The 23,134-nt window shown below is 42.3% G+C and overlaps 1 protein-coding gene and 1 long non-coding RNA gene across 2 annotated transcripts in view; one reads left to right on the top strand and one right to left on the bottom strand.

The window, feature by feature from the left end:
* Window positions 1-23,134, bottom strand: part of PIP4K2A (phosphatidylinositol-5-phosphate 4-kinase type 2 alpha) — a 60,781-nt gene that overhangs the window by 5,280 nt on the left and 32,367 nt on the right. The window contains exons 4-8 of the mRNA XM_083705069.1: window positions 20,986-21,138; window positions 7,703-7,849; window positions 5,876-5,914; window positions 3,472-3,585; window positions 942-1,182 (exon numbers count right to left, since the gene is read on the bottom strand). Coding sequence (XP_083561195.1) covers window positions 942-1,182; window positions 3,472-3,585; window positions 5,876-5,914; window positions 7,703-7,849; window positions 20,986-21,138 — 694 coding nt within the window. The remainder of the gene's footprint in view (window positions 1-941; window positions 1,183-3,471; window positions 3,586-5,875; window positions 5,915-7,702; window positions 7,850-20,985; window positions 21,139-23,134) is intronic.
* LOC310828093 lies at window positions 1,073-5,772 on the top strand. The gene is made up of 2 exons (XR_014556647.1): window positions 1,073-1,206; window positions 5,266-5,772. It is a non-coding gene; the product is annotated as an uncharacterized lncRNA (long non-coding RNA).

Here is a 23,134-nt window from a genome sequence, read left to right as displayed (position 1 = left end):
CTCTCGCTCTCCAGGCTTCAGGAGAGCCCCACCGCCAGCCCCACAAGCTCGGGGGACAGCGGGGAGGCGGAATGCCGCCATCCCGCTGTCCCCCAACTTGGTTAGAAGGCTGGCGGGGGGAGAAGCCTGCTCCTCCCCGTCGCTAGCCCCGCAAACTCGGGAGACAGCGGGAGAGGCGCAGCGCGCCCTTCCCGCTGTCCCCCGACTTGGCTAGAAGGCTGGCGGGGGGAGAAGCCTGCTCCTCCCCGTCGCCAGCCCCGCAAACTTGGGGGACAGCTCTGGGCTCCCGCTGCTTGCGGAGACTTGCCTGCATGCTGAAGCCTGCGCGTGCTGAGCTCAGCGCGTCCAGGCTTCGCGGACCTCTCAGCAAGTAGCGGGAGCGCTCCCACGGCTTGCGGAGACTTGCCTGTTTGGGAGCTGGGGTCGGGGGAAGCTCGAGCTTCCCCCGTCCCAGCCCCGCGCCTGGGGGGGAAATAATTTTTTCTCCCTTATTTCCCCCCCAAAAAACTGGGTGCGTCCTATGGTCCAGTGCACCCTATGGTGCGAAAAATACGGTATTTGCCATTGTAAATAACTGTCCAATGTCTATGCGGTCAGTAGACTTTCAAATGAAATCAAAAAGGAGTTATTCAAGACATCAGCTCAGAATCTCTATCTTTCTGTAGCATTTAGCAATATAGCTGGCTAATGCAGTATTGTAGTCATTTATAAGTGAACTGCTTTTACTGTATTCAGACAATACCTAATAATGACATGTTAAAATCAGAGCCATGCATTGAAGATCCCTTACCCCACTCCAAAAAGTTTTTAAAATCCTACTATAGATGAGCAATTGATAATTGGGCATCATGCTTTTTGGCCTTGGTTGAGTTTTCTTTCCTTCTAGAGACTTGGAGACTGATGCAAGAACTGAAATATCTCCCATGTCTAAATATACTTACTTTCATGGCATTTTATTCCATAAACATCAATGGTTGGATCGAATTCTCCTGGAGCTAAAGGCTGCAAGCTGTTGAGTGTATTTCCTGGGCTATCTGGAGGCGTTCCAACAGGATGAGCCCCATCGCTTTCTCCTTCCTCTTCATCGTTCTCTTCGTATTCAACCTCCTCCTGTTCTGCTCTCTCAACATCATGAATTCCAACCAGCAAGCTGTAGTCCATGAGTTTCAACTGAGCAAGGAACTTTGAAGGCAACAATAAAATAAGGTCAGTTACCAAGGGGTAGAAAATCCCAAGATCCAGTTGGGTGGGGGTGGGAAAAGGTAACTTTTCTGCAGCAAATGTTATTTTCTACTGCAACAGGCTTTCTCGAGTGAAAGCCAAAATAGGAAGCTTCAATGGAAAACAAGTGGGATTCTTCAAGTCTGGTATATTTTATGCATGGCACGAAAGGAGAAACACGACAGTTTCCCTAGCTATAATTTAGATTTGAGGATTTATTTTTTGCTTTGAGAAGTTGAGCAGAACGTTGCTTAAGAGCGTTGCTTTCTACCTCTTACATAGTGCTAGAACTAGGAAACCAGCCAATGAAATTGACTGGCAGCAGATTCCGGACAGACGAAAGGAAACAATTCTTCACACAACTCACAATTTAGTGACAGAATGAATGTGTGGATGGCCACTAGCTCAGGTAAAATCCATCCATCAGTTGATGGCTAAATGGAACCTCCCTATTCAGAAACAGTATGAGGGGTCACAGCAGTGGGGAAGCCCTTTGTAGGCTTTTCAGTAGGCTTTGTCTCTGGCGGCGTGGCAGCAGCAGGAGGCCCCATTAGCTAAAGTGGTGCTTCAGGTTAAGAACAGTTTCAGGTTAAGAACGGACCTCCAGAACGAATTACGTACTTAACCCAAGGTACCACTGTATATCCCGCTCCAAGAGTACATTTTACCTGGACCATGTGCATGAACAGTGACTGGGTGGGGGCAAAATTGAAGTGGTGAAGCAAGGCAGAAGAGCCAAATTTATGCTGCTTTAAGAAATGCTTTGTTACATGACAACTTTCAATAAAAGAATGCTAGCTGCAAGGAAAACAGATTCGGCTGGTCAGTGTGGATGACACCTATTAGTGTTCATGTGCATTGCTTGATTTACTTTAGAAAACCCCAAGATGAGGGGATGCAGAAGGGGGCTTTTAACCCTTTGCTCCTGCCACTGTCCTGATTTGAATCAACCCTCCCTTTCAATTTGCCATGTTGCAACTAGTTTGATCCTGAAGATCGGTCTTAAAGACAAGACTGCAGCAGTGCAATAATTTGATATACATTAGATGGCTGCCATGAAGGCTTGTTGAGCATCTTAGCCCCATCCCAGCTGCATGCAACTGAATAGCCATACTGAATAATCAAGCAAACTCAGAAGCAGAGTGCAGAGTTTCCAGAAAAACTGGACTCTAAGGAGGCAAAGCCGTGATCCAGAGAGTCCCTGCTATAAACATAAATCAAAGATTAAAACTGATTTGAAACTGAATTACATTCAACTAAATATATTGGGGTAAATTTAAGTATTTTGTGAGCGTAGTTGCTGCTCTTAGCATGCCCTCCCCCCAAAAAATAAGAATGTGAAAGATAAAACCAAGATTCAATTCTAGTTTTCCATTATCACCGTGGCATGCCAAACCACTACACAATAATTGCCTACATACACAATTTAATGATCCTTCAATATGAATTCTAATCAATGCCATAGAAGCCACTCCAAACACAATTACATGACTGACCTTCCAAGAATCTGTCATACTTAAAATAGCAGAAAATGCAATTTTGCCCATATTTCAGAGGCACATCAAGTGTTTACGGAGCATTTTAACAGTTCAAGATGCAGTGCCATGAATATTAAAAGCAACATTTGTGCTTTCCCCCCTGATGCTAGTTTATACCACCAGCTTGAGGGAAGTAATAGCCTGCCCCAGCCTCAGCATTCCTCCTGTAAATAGACCATGGCTCTAATCCCCCTTTATCTCCTTATTTCAGGGGTTTCCAACCTTTTTGACCCAGTGGATGCATTTTGAACTTTGAGAAAGTGCCACGAGCACCAGTCATGAAATGGTGCTGCAGAGTCATGGCACACCATAAAATGACTGCTGTGGGGCCTTCGTGCAATGGCTGCCACATCTAAGAGAGCAGAAAAAGAGACAGAATCACGAAATGGTGCAGGCATGCCACCCCATCAAGGGGGGGAAAGGCACCTGTATCAGGAATTTTCATTGATAGCTTTTGTGGGTACCATGAGAAGTACTGGCAGGTGCACTGGGTGCCCTCCGTAACATATTGCTCTCATGAAAAAACATCAGCAAAATCCCAGTTACAATCAGGAGGACAAATAATTTACAGGTCACTATAACATTTATTTGCAGCATTTTGCAATATTGAATTGGTGGGGTAAATCTGCCTAGGAGGTCTGACTAGAATAGGCAATATGGCTTTTGCTAAGTGTGGTGAGCTTCAGAGCTGACCAGGCAAGCGACCGCTTACCTCAACATCCTTTTTAAGCTTTTCAAGGAACATCTTTTTGTTTGTTTCATCAATATAAATCTTCTGGCCATCGTTGATGAAGTCGTTGTCTTTGAATGTCGGCAGTTCTTTGGCCTGAAACGGACAAGAGAAAGCTAGCACATAAAAACCGTTTCAAAACTATGAGCCCAGTGAAACAAGCAATGAAAACAAGGAATTTCCTGATCAAAAGCGCAGGGGAGTATTTCAGAGCTATCCAAAATGTGAATAGCCACAAGGGGGCACAAATGAGCTACGGCTCCAGTGCACACAAGCAATGATTCTAAATGTAAGGAACAGAGCGTCATATTTTCCCATTTAATTGAGACCTTGTTTGCTTTTATGACCGATTTGATTAAGTTAAGCCATTTTACAGTATTTACAGTAAAAAAGAAAACACGTTGCTCATCTGCAAGACCAGCCTTCACCTTGTCAAGAGTCGTTGCACACACATCTGGTTTGTCAGAAGTCTAGCACAAGAAATAGGTGCAGGGCTCAGCTGCACTCCTCATCAAAACGCCCCACAAATGCTGCACATTCAAAGGGCCCAATTCTGATACTCTGCTCCCCAATTAACTATGGTATAGGGCAGTGCCGGATTTGCGTATAAGCTAAACAAGCTATAGCTTAGGGCCCCACTCTTTAAAGGAAAAAAAAACACCTGGATGTACACTTCCAAAAGATAAAAAACAAATAAAATAAAACCTACATACAGCAACAGTGTTTTGTGTTCCTATGATGTAAGCACTGGGCCCCGCCTGCTATATAAAGAGCCCCATTACCTTCATAACTTAGGGCCTCATCAAACCTAAATCCCGCCCTGGTAAAGGGAGATCAGGAGCAGGTGTCATGAATCATGTGCTTCCTCACCACTGCTACCACACACAGCACTGGGAGAATCCACATTTCCACCCCTGATCTCAAAACCTGTGGGTCCCCAGATGTTGTTGAACTACAACTCCCATCACCCCTAGCTAGCAAGGCCAGAGCTCAGGGATGATGGGAGTTGTAGTCCAACAACATTTGGGGACCCACAGGTTGAGAGCTGCTGCCCTAAGACATGGGTAGGCAAACTAAGGCCTGGGGGCTGGATCCGGCCCAGTCGCCTTCTAAATCTGGCCTGCGGGTGATTTGGGAATCAGCATGTTTTTACATGAGCAGAATGCGTCCTTTTATTTAAAATGCATCTTTGGGTTGCTTGTGGGGCCTGCCTGGTATTTTTACATGAGTAGAATGTGTCCTTTTATTTAAAATGCATCTCTGGGTTATTTGTGGGGCATAGAAATTCATTCTTTTTCTCTCTCAAAATATGGTCCAACCCCCCACAAGGTCTGAGGGACAGTGGAAGAAGTTTGCTGACCCCTGCCCTAAGAGATAGCTGGCTAAAGCATGTTGGATTGCTGTGCTATGCCCAAGGTTATTCAAAAAGTTAAGGGCATGCTTTCCAACTTGTTCTCTAGGTATGCCAATGTAAGACACACATACAAGTTAATGTGAAGCTTCAGTGGCCTGGTTCACTGCTTTGCTCATCCTAAACCCTTTTTTTATTCCCATACTGCGCTGAGCTAAGCCTAGATTTGGCTTAGTGTTTCAGCCAAAAATGGCTTTGTGGTGAAGCTCTCCTCACTGAACCACAAGCTGTAGCCAATGTTTATGTGAACCAGGTCACTGTAACAAAGACAAAGCATTTTTGTGCAAGGTATTTTTAGCTAAAACTTCTGGAAGGGTGACTGGGTAGAGGGCAGCACACGCTTATTTCTTCACACTTCTATACAGGGATATGTGTAAATTGGTCCTTAACACAAAGGCAGAGGAAGCAGTAAAGGAAGGTGAAGATGCATTGGCAAAGGAGAAGAGAAAAAGGCAGTACAAGGTAAGATGAGCATTTCAAGCCTGGTGATGTGAGTCTACACACACTGCCAGAAACCCTAATCCAGACTTTGGGGCACCAACTGACTCTGGCCATAAAATTCCCCATTAGCACCTATGCACTGGTGCAGAAAATACACCAGTGGCAGAGGGGGATGGCATGCAAATACCCAACCACCATTTTTCTTTGAGGCCAAACTCTGAATTATGCCCAGAAGCAAATTGGTAACCAATCAGATCTGCTTCTCCAAGCAGTAGCCTAGAAATAACTACTGAGATCCTTTTAACTCAACAGTACTTGTATGTATTTTAATAGTACTGTATGTTTTTTTTTAATGCTTGAAATTCAGAATGTGTGTATGCTGTCTGATTTCCTATGCTTCTTATTGTATAAATAAAGGTTTGTAATTATTTATAGGCAGAGTGATGGCAGAATCATGGTACATGATTATCACTGTTTCCCCCTTTCATAAAAGCTGAAGTTAGGCAACTTAAGGAAACATAACCTTTGCCATACCTTTTCCTTGTCGCTGGCTTCTCTTGCAACTGTAGACCCCTGAAACAGAAATACTGTATTTAAATTGCTGCTGGGGATAAAACTGAAGGGCATAGGTGTTCTTTTATGCATAATTCCTCCAGTAGATTCACAGCAAGGTTTTTCACTGTAGCCCTGATGCAAAGTTACACACACTCAGATTACAGTATATGCAACATTCAAAAGCAATTAAAACATTCTGGCATAGCAGTAGGTTAAGCAGAGGCCCCTATTCCTGATGTGTTTCCATCTGGAAATGTCTGCAATTTTAAAAACAGGGATACAGTGACCGAAGCTTTGAGGACAGAACGCCCAATTGCAACCTCTTGCCAGATGACACCATGAAAAAAAGGTAACAGGCGGTTGACCATCTTTGATTTGAGCTGTTTGACAGGGGAATGTTCTCCCTTGGGAGGTTGTGGACTCTCATTCACTGGAGGTTTTTAAGCAGAGTTTGGATGGCCACCTGTCATGGATCCTGTAGCGGAGATTCCTGCATTGCAGGAGGTTGCAATAGATGACCCCCTTGAAGTCCCTTCCAGCTCTGCAATTTTATGAATCTATGATTGGACTTGTCAATTGACGAGCATATCAGCCCTGCCAAATACCAACTTTTGCAGCTAGTGAGACAAGTTTAAAATTTTGAATTGGTGTACAATGTACATATAATTGAATTTGTAGAAACCGAGGAGGCCTGATGTTTGGGAGTATTAATGTTAGCTGCATGCCACTCTTGGCAGGTAGCAGAACTGACAGGCCGTAATTTTGTTGTCTCCAGAAAACCATTTATACTAACGTGAGGGAGAAGGCATTGGGTACGCTACAGCCAAAAGGGGGTGAAAGAATTATGTTGTCATTCAAAATAAGCTTGGCCAGCAAACACGTCTATTTAAGCCAACAGAATGTAGGTTGTTTGCATTCTGGATTTTGAGCTCTCAAGGCCACCCTACAGTTACGTTTCGGTCTGTAAGCAAATGCAAAGGTGCAAATCATATGGGAAGGTATACACCAGTTTCTTTTGCTAAAAGGGCATGTATCAGCTGGTTAAAATAAAGTGCACTGGAGGTCAGTCAGTCTTCCTGAGAGGCCAGTTTCCAATTGAAACATTTTTTTTCAGCTCGCCACGTTCCTTGCTAAGGAAACAAGACAGGATATGAATAAGCTAATCTGAGCCAGTTTGACAGCTTTAAACAAACCAACAGTGCAATCCTATATTTGTCTACTCAGAAACCCCATTAAGTACATTGGGGCTTACTCCCTTGCTAAGTGGGACTGCAGCCTAATATATTTGGTCATGGTAACAGAAAATAGAAGTTGCTTACTAGGGTTTTTGAATCTACAAATATTAGCTCAACTTTTAACACATTCTTCCTAACTCCATTAAAATGGTTCTATTAATTTATTTATTTTTTAAAAAAATCTGCATGCAGACTGATTTGTAACAGTCTACAGAATCCATTAAGGACATGAGAGCTGCTTCAGTTATTTTTATTTTTTTACCCCTCAAATGGTTTTCACTGCAACCATTAGCACTTATCCACTTTTAGCGAGCATACTTCTGCTAAGCCACTTCCTTTACAGCACACAATACAACTCAACGTTATCTTACTTCCATAAAAGGTTTGGGCGTTAGATAAGCCGCAAACTATTTCAATAATAATAGCTTAACGAAAGAGTTTCCTAGACACTTTCTGGTGTACTGCTAACTGATAGCCTCTAAGAACCCACAGAATTTTGTACCATTTAGGGGGGAGGGGACTATCAAGGCAGCTACTGCAATATTCATAACAGAAGCCGCTCAGTGCTCACCTTTAAATCATATTTTCTATAAACAGATAAACGGTGGCTGAATACATTCCTTGTAACAATCATATATACTTCGACTCCGTCAACAGTAAGCCGGTACATTCCCAAAAACTGAGGAAGTAGTGTGTTGCCATGACACTCCACTATAAACTAGGAGGAAAAAAATTATATTAGAACTTGACACATACTGGATATCTGTTGCAGAGATACACAGAAGTAACAGAGATTCAGACGTACAGATTTAATGAGAAAAGTTATACCACAATGCAAACAATTAGAAAAAATGATTCTAGAACGCCCACATTCTTTAACTGTTGGTGGGCCACGCTATAGGGTAGCTGCAGAATTTGCAAAGCCTCTTCCACACAAATATGAAAAGTGAACACACACATTTCCCCCCCATTTAGTTAGGAATCTCTTCAAGGTGTTTCGCTAATCCTCGTCTCTCACAAACAGTCAGAATTCACATAACCTAGCAATTCCCTTCTCTTACTAGTTCTCACCTCAAATCTGCACCTCATGATTACACAGTTCACTTCCAGCAGGTAGAAACTATGTACTTTCACTTCTAAGATCTCAGCATTCCCTCACAAAAAAGGATGTCCGCCTTGGAGCCTGCCACCTGCAGATATATGGGAGCTATCAAAATAGATATCATGCCCCGTTCAGCTAGCAGATATAAACACAGTATGCATCAAAAATACTTTTTGGGTTGTGTTCTTTGAAAAAGAAGAAAAGGACGTGTTTAAAACTTCTGTTATTTCAGTTAATGGAAGGAAGAATTACACCCAACCATTTATGAGGAACCAGAAAAGGACCTAGATCTGCAACACCATATTCAGTGTTCAGCAGGTTCATAGGGGCTTATCAACTCCTCCTCTAGTAGTATCTCCCCAACCTTCCTGAAAGTCAGGGAGCAAGTGATATATCCTTTTTCTGTATGCATTCCTCTCTGGATTTCAGTCCATGCCTATGACCCAGCAGTTACTTCCATTTATACCAAATAGAAGTTACCTACCTAACTCTGCAAATTTTTTCTCTGCTTTATTTCAGTGCTTACATTTAGAAGCCATGCTAAACCTTGGAGCTGCTTCTTCCCCTGTTGTTTCCAGAGACCCACTGTTAACGTCAACCATAGTTTAGATGCAAATAGAATGCTAGACTGTAGCTAATGGAAAACAGAAGCAAAAGCTTCTAACATATCCTTGTGGCTACACTGGTGGACAAGGGGCAGGGAAGCTCATGAGCCTGAAGCTCCCTGAGAATCATTCTCATCACACTAAACTATGGTTTAGTGCAAAGTCCGAACTCTCCCAAGCAGAAGACACCTAGACTTGTATTACTATTGAGAATACAATAACATGAATACAGGTATTGGAGGATGGGTAGTATTGACTTGACTTGCATAGTGCAATGCCATAAAGGAGTTTTATAAAAATAAAAAGTACTCCTTTTTTGTACAGCAGAATAAGTCAAATTCTTAAGTGCAAAAGTTAACAACTTACACAATTATATATATTTTGCAGTTCTTCAAATACCTAGTTTAGTGACTTCAACATTAAATGGAAATGTATTTAGAAGAATACAATGAACAAAGTTAACCATATCTGGAGACACTTCTTAGCTGTAATCAAACAGCTTTTCAGGTTGCTAGCAACATCTATAATAGTATAGAAACAGACTGGGGGTTAATCTCATGGGACATATAAAACACTACATTTGTGACATAAATATGGAGTGAAATAAGCCTTTTCTTCATATCCAAAGATAGCAGCTATTCTGAATTTCACTCAACATGACTTTTCTTCCAGGAAAAAAACCACATAGGGCAAATGAAACAAATACATTTTAATGCTATCTTTTAAAAACAAGAATGTTCTACAATATAGGTGTTTCTTTTTCAAACCATATTTGCTGTACTGTGCTACCTCGCAGGACTATATATTCTATATTCCCAGACTGATGAAAGAGATGGCTTTTCATCCGACTATGATTTTAGTTTCTATTTATCAAATTAAGTTCACACAAGGAATGCTCTCTTAATAGGTTTGAGAATTAAACAGAGGTGGGCTTAGGGAGTATAACTTGACTCTGGTTACTGTATAGGGAAAAGAACTTGAGCAAACACTTTGCTATCTTTTTAAACCATGAGTAACACTAACGTTCAAGTATCATTGATTTAAAATATCTGTAAGACCTGTAACAGTAATATTTTGTGTCAGATATTAAACCCAGCTTTATTATGGAACTTACCTGAAAGTAAACATACCGTTATATTAATATTTCATAAATCATAAGTATATTTGTTCAATTTAAGTAAGTACCCCTAGTCTCCTTGGACCAATGATAATACCCCACTACCAAACATGCAAAGGCTAGAAGGTAAATAAAGATATTAAAATAAATGATGGCATTGGACTGGAAAGTGGTGAATAAAGCAGGTGTTCTAATTTAAGGTTTAAATACGCTGGCATGCTGGCAGCTGGCAGGATAAGAAAACAGCAGGCGCACAGCTGGAGGAGATAAGGAGGAAGGAAACCCTGTTGGCACATCTAATCCTTGACAGGCACCCTGCTCCCTCAGGGAAAGAAGTGATAAATGGCACATTGTGTACTATTCACAACTCACATACCTCAAGGAAGCTGCCTTATACCAAGTCAGACCACTGGTCCACCTAGCTCAGTACTGTCTACACTGACTGGAAGCAGCTCTCCAGGGTTTTAGTAAGGTAAAGGGACCCCTGACCATTAGGTCCAGTCATGGCTGACTCTGGGGTTGCGGCGCTCATCTCGCTTTATTGGCCGAGGGAGCCGGCATACAGCTTCCGGGTCATGTACCCAGCATGACTAAGCTGCTTCTGGCAAACCAAAGCAGCGCACGGAAATGCCGTTTACCTTCCCGCTGGAGCCGTACCTATTTATCTACTTGCACTTTTGATGTGCTTTTGAACTGCTAGGTTGGCAGGAGCAGGGACTGAGCAATGGGAGCTCACCCCGTCATGGGGATTTGAACCACCAACCTTCTGATTGGCAAGTCCTAGGCTCTGTGGTTTAACCCACAGCACCATCTGTGTCCCACACTCCAGGGTTTTACATTACAGTCAAACCTCGGTTGTTGAACATAATCCATTCCAGAAGCTCATGTGGCTTCCAAAATGTTCAACAACCGAGGCACGGCTTCTGATTGGCTGCAGGAACTTCCTGCACTCAAGCAGAAGCCGCGTCGGATGTTCTCAGATTCCGAAAAACGTTCGAAAACCAGAACACTTACTTCCGGGTTTTCGCTGTTCGGGAGCGAAAACGTTCCAAAACGGAGGCATTTGGTTTGACTGTATCAGGTTTTTTCATATATACTAGTTAGAGCTCTTGCCTTTTTTCCTGATACGTTATGCATAGAAATGGGAATTGTCTGTGGCTATTAATAAAACTTACTGTAAACACACAAAAAAGGTGTGGTGAGGGGCAAATAAGTTTTCCATTCAAAAGCCTAATAAATTAATCTAAAGCTTCCTACCTTTCCCCCCTTCAAAACCTATTTATTCCTGCTATTTCTGTTGGAAAGTAGGCAAACAAAATTAATTGTTCAGAAAGAGGGCTACAGGATTTTTGTTGGTGCCCATTAACTGGCAGTTTCAGTTTTGCCTACATATTAATTGGAAATCTAGTCACAAACAAGTCTTCGTTTGATACATTCCAAGAATTCAGCGTTTTGTTTTGTTTTAAAAAAAACCTGTCTAAAGCTTTCAACTACTTAAAAACAAATCTATAAATAAAAGACAAATTGAGCCCTATGGGAAGAAAGAAAAGAAAAGAAAAAACACTAATTTTCCTAAACACATTCAGCGAGTGTACTGTAGCATATTAAACAAAGGCCTCACATACTGCTCATTCTTAGATGCCACCAGACAAAGACTCCTGCATAGTGTACTGACAATGTGTAATTCCGTCTCTGTTTAACACAGTAAATTCCAGAATTCGTATACTAAAATTTATCTTGAGTATTAAAACTAAATCCAACAGCTCTTATTAGTCACTAAGACTAATAAGATGTGCCTCTTGTCCTTTGAAAGTTAGCATTACAAACCTGAGCCACTTCTCTCTACATTCACCAAATTAATTCCATTGTGTGTAGTCTTTGCCCAATTTCATTGTGCACAGTCTTTTGGTACTATTGTTTGGTACTATTATCAGGCTTCTGCACAGTGTATGTCCTCTCACCAACTACCGTATTTGATCCCCAAACTATTTTGCCAGTCATGCCACTACCCTGATGAAAATATTAATATAGCTGTGTTACAGACACAAAAAGCAATGGATTATCAAGGCAGCAATTATCTGCACTCTTGTGTTGCATTTACAATAAATCTTGAAAGAGGAGCTCCAGTCTCTCTCTCTCTCTCTCTCTCTCTCTCTCTCTCTCACACACACACACACACACACACACACACACAGAAATGCAATTGCACTCTTTCCACTCAAATTGCTAATAAACACAATGTGATTTGGAGAAAATGCCTTTTCAAAGAAGACATCTATGCTAAGTGAAAGGGGGATATAGCATAAATTATCAGTTGCCCCAATTGTGTAGTTAGGCATTCACTACATGCTAGGCATATACTAAGTAGAAGGCTTTTAAATTCATGGTTTGTAAGACATGCACAGTGTTGAGCTAATTATACTTTCTGAAGATGCTCAGCACTGTAAACGACTAAGCGTTTAAGTAGTATACATCTTCCAGATTTAAACATGAACCTGCATGATTGCACATACAATTACATGAAATAACTCATTGCTAAAACAACTGTTAACACTCAGATTTGCTCAGGGAGGGCGATTTCAGACAGGTTATTGTCTTACTGCCACCATCAGAAGTCCAAGCCATTGGGTCATTTAATATAAACTGAGATATTATGCTGTGTGATGCTTCTTCTAGGTCGCATCCTTGGGACTTTTTAGCCCTACTTACTATGGCCCCAAAATAGGAAACCAGAAACAAAACACACCAAGTAGGGTTTCCTTTAAAATAAAAAGTTCTGTTTATCTAGTGCGTGTTCCTACTATATGAAGTACGGTATATGCTCCTATAAATCTACAAGTTGACCAGGAAAAAGCAGCATGTTACACAAGCTTGCTGACGAAGTTTAGGCTTGGGGAGGGAGGAAAAGGTTATCTATCCTTTCTCCCTGTCCTTGTACATCCTCCAAAGACATAATTTCAAAGACTGGGCACTTCCTTTAATTTACTGGCACTGCATTTTCAGAGTAGGGATGGGGAACCTAGGACTATCTAGGTGTTATTGGACTCCAATTCCCATCAGTCCCAGCAAGCAATGGCGTGGGTGATGGGAATTGTAGTCCAACAAATGGAGAGCCATGGACTCCATAACCTTTACTTATTAGTGACCAGACTGATTTCTGAGCTATGGACTCCTCCACAACTTGGCTGTTCCAGTGTATCTTCAGGAATGTATGTTTGAAGGGGTGTTTCCATGTCTTAGGAAACTATGAGTGTGTCCCCTCATCTATGTGTGTATGTCCCCCACAAAAAGATTTATCCTTCCTACAAATCAATTATTCTGATTTCACTTATGCAGGAGGCCCTATCCCTGTAAAATTCCAGAGGCAGTGGCTCATTATGTTCAACCTCCAGAGCATGAACAGAATGCAAAGTTCCAAGCCAACAAGAAAAAATAAAATCCCTGACTCTCCATAGTGAAATGAAGAACATTTTACCACCAGTTTCTTCCTTCCTCTCATATATAAGGCACAATTCTGGCACCATAAGGGACCTTCTTCAGAATATAGCTCACTGTGACAATGCGGAAGTCCATATGTGATCTATGAGCAATGGTTTATTCTACAGTTTCTAGCAGACTGTTTATGAAGAAAGTGAACATTATTACCAGGAGTGTGTCAAAACATTCATTGCACTTCGAGTGAGGTTCTGTGGTCTGGAGCACAATAACTTAATGCTGCAGAGCTTCATAAAGGTCTGCAAACTTTAGAGATGGCAGCAGGCTCCATATTGGGATGCCCTGACAAGTAAAGGTAAAGGGACCCCCTGACCATTAGGTCCAGTCATGGCCGACTCTGGGGTTGCGGCGCTCATCTCGCTTTATTGGCCAAGGGAGCCGGCATACAGCTTCCAGGTCATGTGGCCAGCATGACTAAGCCATTTCTGGCGAACCAGAGCAGCACACGGAAATGCTGTTTACCTTCCCGCCGGAGCAGTACCTATTTATCTACTTGCACTTTGACGTGCTTTCAAACTGCTAGGTGGGCAGGAGCAGGGACCGAGAAACGGGAGCTCACCCCATTGCGGGGATTCGAACCGCCGACCTTCTGATCGGCAAGTACTAGGCTCTGTGGTTTAACCCACAGTGCCACCCGTGTCCCGCCCTGACAAGTACAACCCTGTTATTGTGTATTGTGGAAAGAATAATAATAAAAAAGAGGCATTTCATGATATCAGTAGTGCCAGTTTGGTGGGTGGTTCTAAAGGAGCTGGAGCTAACTAAGACGACAGGTCCCCCCCCCAAAAAAAATCATCAGTAACCACAACTCATTCCACAGCAGTGAAATCCATCATTATCATCTGCTGTATGAGTAGCCCCTGGGAACCTTCTTGAAATAAAAAGAAGCCAACTGTATCAGGTATTTATAATTTAAACCTTCATATTTTTACATTGATCTCCTTTGCACAGAGATGTCTATCAAGAGTTCTGCAGTTGTCACTGCTGCTGAAACTCTTACTTGGCAACAGCAATCGTTTCCGACTTTGTTCTTTGGTTTGCCGGTGCTTTGATCATTTCAATATATTCCAGGATAATTCCTCCAGAGCATTTCAGCATACGTTTTGACAAAAAGACATGCGTTCTCCTTTGAGATTAAAGGGCCTATATATTTTTTAAGCTGCACTGCTTCACACAGTGTAAATAAAAGCTATTTTACAAAAAGAGATGCAAGTCTGAATGAGTCTTCATTAATACCCTGCCCTAAAAATGTTCAAGGTGAGAACTATGCATTTAACGACAAGGCTTTGACAAGTAAAAGTTCAAATACAGATGTGCTAGTCAAAAATTCTTCTCTAATCCCAGCTAGCCTGAACAGAATGGTTTTGCATTGTTTTAAAGGGTGGTCAGCTTATGCCAAAGGGACGCGGGTGGCGCTGTGGGTAAAACCTCAGCGCCTACGACTTTCCGATCGTATGGTCAGCGGTTCGAATCCCCGCGGCAGGGTGAGCTCCCGTTGTTCGGTCCCAGCTCCTGCCCACCTAGCAGTTCGAAAGCACTCTTAAGTGCAAGTAGATAAATAGGTACCGCTTTATAGCGGGAAGGTAAACGGCATTTCCGTGTGCTGCGCTGGTGCTGGCTCACCAGCTGCAGCTTCATCACGCTGGCCACATGACCCGGAAGTGTCTTTGGACGGCGCCGGCTCACAGCCTCTAGAGCGAGATGAGCGCGCAACCCTAGAGTCGGACACGACTGGCCCGTACGGGCAGGGATACCTTTACCTTTACAGCTTATGCCAAATGTCTGGTAAAAGAGAGTTTCTGTGCTGTGAAGCCAATTTAGAGAGTCATCTCCTACTCAGTTTAAGCTTGGTGTATAGAGGGCCTCATTAAATTATTTCTAGATCAGCCCTGAGAAGATACGTTTGGCAAGACAGTGATCTGTCAGGTGTGAAAAAGCAGATCATTATGTTTTCAATGTTCAGGTTCATTCAATGTTACAGGTTGTGGCCAGGGGGTACAGAAATCTCAATAATCTTGGCTATGCCACAACATTAATTACAAAAGTCTGCTAGCTGTTCTGCTGCCCACAGCTCAGCCATTGCACACAGAGCAAGATCAGAAGCTGTAACCCAGCAATTCTGGAAGCCAACTTGGCTGATGGGATGAGCAGGAACTAAGCAACAACCCCATCCACGCCCCTACACAAGTAAGGCTTGAGTGGGGAGTTGCTGAACACCCAATCCTAGTCACCACTGCAACCCCTGTTGAAGGGTAGAGTGTCAATACCTTAAACCAGAGGTGGGGGAACTCTTTTCAATCCAAGGTCCACATTATATTCTAGGCAACCTCCCAAGGGCCACATAGAAATACTGGCCACAGACCAAAGTGGGTAGAGTTACAAATATTTCACCTCTATACAAATAGGCCTGTTTCTACACACACCCTGTCTCCATCCAGCCAAGCAAGAGGCATTAGCAGAGTTCAAGGACGCATTCTAGTCAAACAAACAGAAAACCTTGGGGTGCAAGGGAAGGCCTGGGGAGAATTCCCAAGGCAGAGAATATAACATAAGAACATCAAAAGATCCCTTCTGGATCAGGCCAAGGTCTCATCTAGTCCAGCATCCTGTTCTCACCACTGGCTCACCAGGTCCCTATGGGATAAACCTCAAGGAGGACCTGAGTATTAAGTAGTGTGTTGACAAAGAAAATGCACAGATTTCTCCAAGTGGTTCTTTATAGTAAGCTGGAACTGAACTGAACTGAACTGAACAGCCGGCCTGCTTTTATAGGCAGTCGGCTGTCAACATTGTAACAACACCCCAGGGTTTCCCACCTAAATTAACTGACGTGGGCCTGAGTGAAAACTATACAGTGGTACCTCGGGTTAAGTACTTAATTCGTTCCGGAGGTCTGTACTTAACCTGAAACTGTTCTTAACCTGAAGCACCACTTTAGCTAATGGGGCCTCCTGCTGCTGCCGCGCCGCCGGAGCCCGATTTCTGTTCTTATCCTGAAGCAAAGTTCTTAACCTGAAGCACTATTTCTAGGTTAGCAGAGTGTGCAAACTGAAGTGTATGTAACCTGAAGCATATGTAACCCGAGGTACCACTGTATACACAATACCCCTGGTGGCCAGGGTGAGCACTTCAATACATAACACCGAGCGCAAGAACCCTTTCCTGCAACTGGGATTCAGAAGGATTGCTGCCTCTGACCACAGCCTGGAGGGTTGCAATTGGTACCTGAGTCCCAGGTTTCCTAACCCTGCCTTAAAGAAGATTAAAGTCCATTTGTACATTACTTTAAAGCAGTAGCTAAAATGCACACCACTCAACCCTATAGGCCAGAAGGAGTTTTGTGAGGAGTTAAGAGGGAATAACGTCTCCAGATGGTTAGAATGTTGGACTAGGATTTGGGAGAACAGGGTTCAAATCCCAACTCAGCCATGAAATCTCACTGTGTGACCTTGGACCAGTCACTAGTACCACTCTGCCTGCCCCACCTTACAGGGATGTTGTGGGGATGAAATGGGGGGGAATTAGAACCATTTATACCGCCTTGTGATCCTTGAAAGATAAAGGTAGCCTATAAATGGAATAAATAAAAATGAGCAGTCCTGTGACTGGCCCCCAGTCACCAGCTGAGCTACATGGCTGAGTGTAGATCTCTTCCAGGGTAACAAATAAGAAACTGTGGCATTTAATGCCACTTCCCCATTACTTTTAGCCATTTGCATACATCTTTTTCTGGGACTTCACTGCTGTGTCAATGTTCTTTAGTCGCAGAAACTGCTAAAGGTGTCAAGGCTAAAATGTTATGCATGCTTACTAGGTAATGCTCCACTCTGAACTTACCTTCAAGTAAACGTGCAAGCAGAGGCCATACAAGTCTTATGTTTCCTGACTGTATCTACAAAGCTGTTTCTATATATACATGCTAGATCACTACTACAGTACTTCTACTGTAGCTACAATGGTGACATAGGTAAAGGTAAAGGGACCCCTGACCGTTAGGTCCAGTCGTGACCGACTCTGGGGTTGCGGCGCTCATCTCGCTTTACTGGCCGAGAGAGCTGGCGTACAGCTTCCGGGTCATGTGGCCAGCATGACTAAGCTGCTTCTGGCGAAACAGAGCAGCACACCGAAACGCCGTTTACCTTCCCCCCGGAGCGGTACCTATTTATCTACTTGCACTTTGATGTGCTTTTGAACTGCTAGGTTGGCAGGAGCAAGGACCGAGCAACGGGAGCTCACCCCGTCGCGGGGATTTGAACCGCCAACCTTCTGATTGGTAAGTCCTAGGCTCTGTGGTTTAACCTACAGGGCCACTTGCGTCCCTACAATGGTGACATAGACCACAGTAAAACATTTCACGACTCCTAAATCATCGGTTTAAAAGCTTGATATGTAAGGAAGGCATATATGTACATTTTAAAAAAAGAAGATTCAAGTTCTCATTTTTAACAACTACAATTTAGGTCCAACAGCAGAAAAGGGTTTTCACAACATCCAGGTCAAAAGACAAAACTGACCAAATCTTACCAGGAAGAAACAAGACAAAAACAGACTCCCCTATATTTTTAAAGGAGACGTACATGCTAAGAATGCAGCCCACCCACGTTAAAACATACAGTGAGTAGCAGTTTGCTCCGTGAGAAATGAACTGGGTCACTTGTAAGCAAGATAAACCAGCAAAACCTGTTCGTAGAAAAATAGTTGCAAGCCCCTCCTCTGGCATTCCAGTAGCCAATGAATCAAGAATAGTCACACAATAACGGTAAATTTAGACACACACATCTCCCAAAGTCCTGCCATGTTTCCTATGCATGCTGACTTTGGGGCAGGGGAAAGTGGTGGAAGGGAAACACTACCATGAAGCTGAAAAAGGAATGTGGGCAACTCCACCTTAAAATTCAACTGAAATCAGCACCACTTACATGTAGTCAGGAATGAAGTATAACAAGCTAAAAAGGAAGCTGTCCTACAGAAAAAAAGGATGCAATGGAAAGAAAAGGCTGCAAAGTTATTAACAGGCGGACGACACGTGGTAGAAGAAAAAGAGAAGAGAGTCAACTGAAGTTGGCTGCAGCAGCAGATGGATTAGAACTATGTTTTATTTTTAGTCTGCAGATATAAACCACAGGTTTTTTAAAAATAAAAAATACACTGCAATTAAGTTTAAAATGTGGATTGTTTAACATAAATAGGCTTTTAATGCAGCTATCAGGACTCCTGGGACTATTAAATCTACGAGGCAAGCATAGTGCCCTTTAGCATATTTATTAGTAAACTTGTGCATGCCTGAAACGGAACTAAAAACAGAATGCATTCAATATGTTCAAGTGTTTCCTATTCCTCAGTTGGGCGATGCTTACTGAAGCAGAGATTTGAGGGAAGGAAAGAAGAAAGACATGATAAACACTGTTTATGTTTTGCTGACCTCCCCAAAACACCCCCCCAAAAAAAGAAGGGACAGTCGCAACCTTTAGAGGCAATTCAAAAAAATGAAACTGAGAGGAGCATCTTTCCAAACATGACTAAGACACTTTCTGGCCCTATTTCTTACCCATTGATGAAGAGATTGACACTTGCTCTGTCTTGCCTTTCAGAAGGTGGGGGTTTACTTGTTTTTAGGAGAACAAGTCCAGGGCAGGATGATGTGTTTGGGATAAATCAACTGCATCTCAGTTATGGACTGGCATCTGTCCTCAGGCTCCCTTGAACTGGCTACGCGAACTGATAAGAAATGTAACCTAAAGAACTGGCACTTTTGCTTTTCCTCCTCCTTCACCATTCCTATCTTCTTTTGTGTCATGTATTTTAGATTGCAAGCCTGAAGGCAAAACCCAGTGTGCTTTTTATTGATCTGTAAGCTGCTCTAGGAGCCTTTTCTTCAAAAGAGGGTAAAAATGCCTTACATAGATAGATAAAGCCAAAAAGTGCTTCAAAAACAGGCATTCCTTATGTGTATTCCTTCCATATATATTTCAGATTGCAATAAAATCATTGCTTCATGTATGGCTAATACATTGTATATGATCCTAATGATTGACATATAGTTGCTTTTTGGAATACAATGGTTGAAGTCATGCTCTCTTATCTAAAGCCATGTTGTTTAATCCCAGATGTAGCCGTGATCACTAAGGACTCATTTACATGGAACTGCAAAGTCAAATATGTGTCTGCTTTATCCTATGCACACATTCCGGAGAACCAGCCACACTTCTAGCTGCCTGACATGTGTTCCTGCAAGATATGCTGCTAAATTAGTATGCCATGGATACATATACAGTGATTCCTATTATTTTGCCTCTACTATAGCAAAAATAGGTATATTTCACACATCAACAACTGGGTCACAAATAGTTGTTTCAAGTTAATATCAGACACTATTTCTGTAATTGTCAACTTTTAATTGTTCTGATTGTAATGTGATACACATATATCCATTTTAACTAGAATAGTAATGTTGAATTTGATGTTTTCATTTGTTAAAGTCAGGCACCTAAAAACCTCTAGGGTAAGTGCTAGATCTAACGTTAGCCTGCACTGCTTAACCAAATTTATATGGGTAAGGAGTTGACAGCAGCCATATTGACTGCCACTCATGGTATTAGGGTGAAAGCTAAAGTATCATGTAGGCACAGAAAAAAATTGGACAGAGGAGGTTGAAAGACAAAACACTCAAGCAAATAAATTTTGATGCTATTATGAGGGGAATCTTCCCAACTATAGCAAGCCAGCTACCGTTACTGATTTTATTAAGAACATTTTATACCCAGCCCCATCACTTGGTTCCCAGGTAGGTTAAATTAACATTTAAAACAACCCAAACAAAATAAGAGCAGATTGTAATATAAATGAAATACTCCAACACACCAATTGCAGCAGCTGGTTAACATCCCATAAATGACTGGGTAAACAGACAAGTGTTAATCTGGCACCAAAACGCTATCAATGTTGGTGCCAGCTGTACTTCCGGGGGGAGAATTCCAAAATCTTGGTGCCACCACTTAAAAGTTTTCCTCTGTTGCTCAAAAACTAGATGGGACGCTTTCAAAGGACCTGAGCAGGCTGATATTTCAGGATGGGATGCAGACTTCAAAAATGTCTAGAGTTGTTTGTTTTAATGTAACAAAGGTAAAGGTAAAGGACCCCTGACAGTTAAGTCCAGTCGCGAACGACACTGGGGTTGCGGTGCTCATCTCGCTTTATTGGTCGAGTGAGCCGGCATTTGTCTATAAACAGTTTTTCTGGCTCTTGTGGCCAGCATGACTAAGCCGCTTCTGGCAAAACCAGAGCAGTGCACAGAAACGCCGTTTACCTTCCCACCGGAGTGGTACCTATTTATCTACTTGCACTTTGACGTGCTTTCGAACTGCTAGTCTCTGCCATTAATAATGTTTAAAATTTATGTACCAAAGTGTTGATTCAACTGAAAATACAGTGGTAAACCAACTCTAGTTTAAAACCTCTGTTTCCTGCATTATAAAAACTTCAATGAATGTGTTTTTCCTCACAAGCCCACCCCCTTGAAACAAGAAATTAATTACCTGGTGATATTTCTTCAGTATATTGTGCATTTCTGCTACATCTTCACTTGTTATGGTTTTGATGACGTATCTTTTGTCGTAAGAGGTGTGAAATCGGGCACCACTCCGTGCTTGGGAATCATTAGCAAGGGGACAACTTCTTGTCAGAGAATTCTGTCACGTTAAAAAAGGAGGAAAGCATCAGAACAAGAAATTAATTAAAACGTAAGATGTCTAGCTGGATCATACCATTGTCAAAACATGGGCACCTGGGGAAAAGGCTAAGGTGGGGAATCAATTTAGCAGTACTGTAATATCCTTAAAGCAGAACTATTATGGTACAAAAAACCCTCGGGAAAGGTGGTTTACTAGCAGCAGATTTAAATCAGGGCTGCACTGAATGTTCAGAAAGGACTTTGCTGGCGGGGGACGGGGGAGAGAAATGTTTCCATAGAAGACCTCCAGAAGTTTACTTTCGTGCCAGTTTGTCAGCAAAAAAGTAGCAAAGCAAACTGGTGCTCCAGAATGATACTGGGATGGTGGAGAGGGGAAGAATGCTCCAAGGGTAGATACCAGCTACACAAACACTTCCTCTGTTTTTGTGCCACTCCAGAAAAAAGTTGACCAAGGGGGCTTTATTTTGCAGTGCAGAGTCTTGACAAAATGCCTTTTTGCCTCAACTCCAGCTAAATTCACTAGCTAATGTCATGACCTACATGCCAAGAGTTAAGTGAACTGAAGTGCCTTTTGTTCTGCATTGCTGCATCCAAACAAGATTTGTTTCTCGAATTTTCTTCCAAGACAACACTATTTAATCAATCCCTGCGGTTGCTAGAATGAAAAAAGTTTAAGCGTTTCTGAAATTTACCCACTGCCACCTGCCTGCTACATTACTGGCAATGAACAGATATCTCCCCCTCTCATCATATATAATGCAAGCTGAAATTTAATATATGCTTTTTAAAAAGCACAAAAGCAAGCATTGGATAAACAAATGCACTGGTTTTTCTGCAAGACAGTCATTTTCAATACAATACAATACAGGTTCGAGCTTTGCAATTTAATACTGTGGTAGTCAAATGGTGCTAGTCTCAGCAAGTATCTCATCTTGGTATATTTTAAGAGCAAGAATTACAACAGCAGCACAGCGCAATGCATTTTATTTTCTCGATGCATCACTTTGTCCAAAGCAGCGTCATTCTGAAAGAATGAGGACGTGTTGAAAAAGGAGGTTTATTCCATCACAACATGGTGCCAAGAGTGTAGGCTCAGTTTTTAAAAAACTGAATCTTTATTTACATGTAGATCCCTTCAGTGGTGCTGTTATCATTAAATATGCAATAATCTGCATTCCAGGAAGGAGTCGGAATGGCTTAAGTAAGCAACATGAAACAATAAAAAATAATTGATAGGCACAGCAAAAAGGCTATCAGTATCAACTAATAATTTACTATAGAAGCCACTAACAAACACTCTTATAGATTTTATAAGTAGCAAGAGCCACAAGCCTGAAAATTGTTCTAGTCCCCACCCCAAAAACGATCACTACCACCAGTAAGAACCACATGTATATATATTCAAGGATAGCAGTGACCTAAGATAAACGTGGCTAGCTGGCAAAATTATCTACTATTTATATTCAGTATCACCATCCTGTGTACATATGACACCAGAGGAAGCCTAGGACCCTAGCTGATTGGTCACTTGCTGTCCCCACCCCCACTCCCTTGAAGACAATACAGAAATGGTTCATTATGAACATGCTTTTGCCTGGGGAAGCTCCAGGGGAAAAACCCACTATACCACTGACATTTAGTACATTTCCAAGCACAATTCAAAGTGTTGTTGCTCACCTTTCAAGCCCTAAACGGCCTCGACTCAGTATACCTGAAGGAGCGTCTCCACCCCCTTTGTTCAGTCCAGACACTGAGGTCCAGCTCCAAGGGCCTTCTGGCGTTTCCCTCACTGCGAGAAGCGAAGTTACAGGGAACCAGGCAGAGGACCTTCCTGGTAGTGGCACCCGCCTGGTGGAATGCCCTCCCATCAGATGTCAAAGAAATAAAGAACTATCTGACTTTTAGAAGGCATCTGTAGGCAGTCCTGTTTAGGGAGGTTTTTAATGTTTGATATTTTATCGTGTTTGTAATATTCTGCTGGGAGCCGCCCAGAG

The sequence above is a fragment of the Podarcis gaigeae genome (genome assembly GCF_964106915.1).
Source record: "Podarcis gaigeae genome assembly, chromosome: 12".
Classification (NCBI taxonomy): Eukaryota; Metazoa; Chordata; class Lepidosauria; order Squamata; family Lacertidae; genus Podarcis; species Podarcis gaigeae.
Note: the sequence above shows the minus strand (reverse complement) of the source record. Positions and strands in the feature narration are given on the sequence as shown.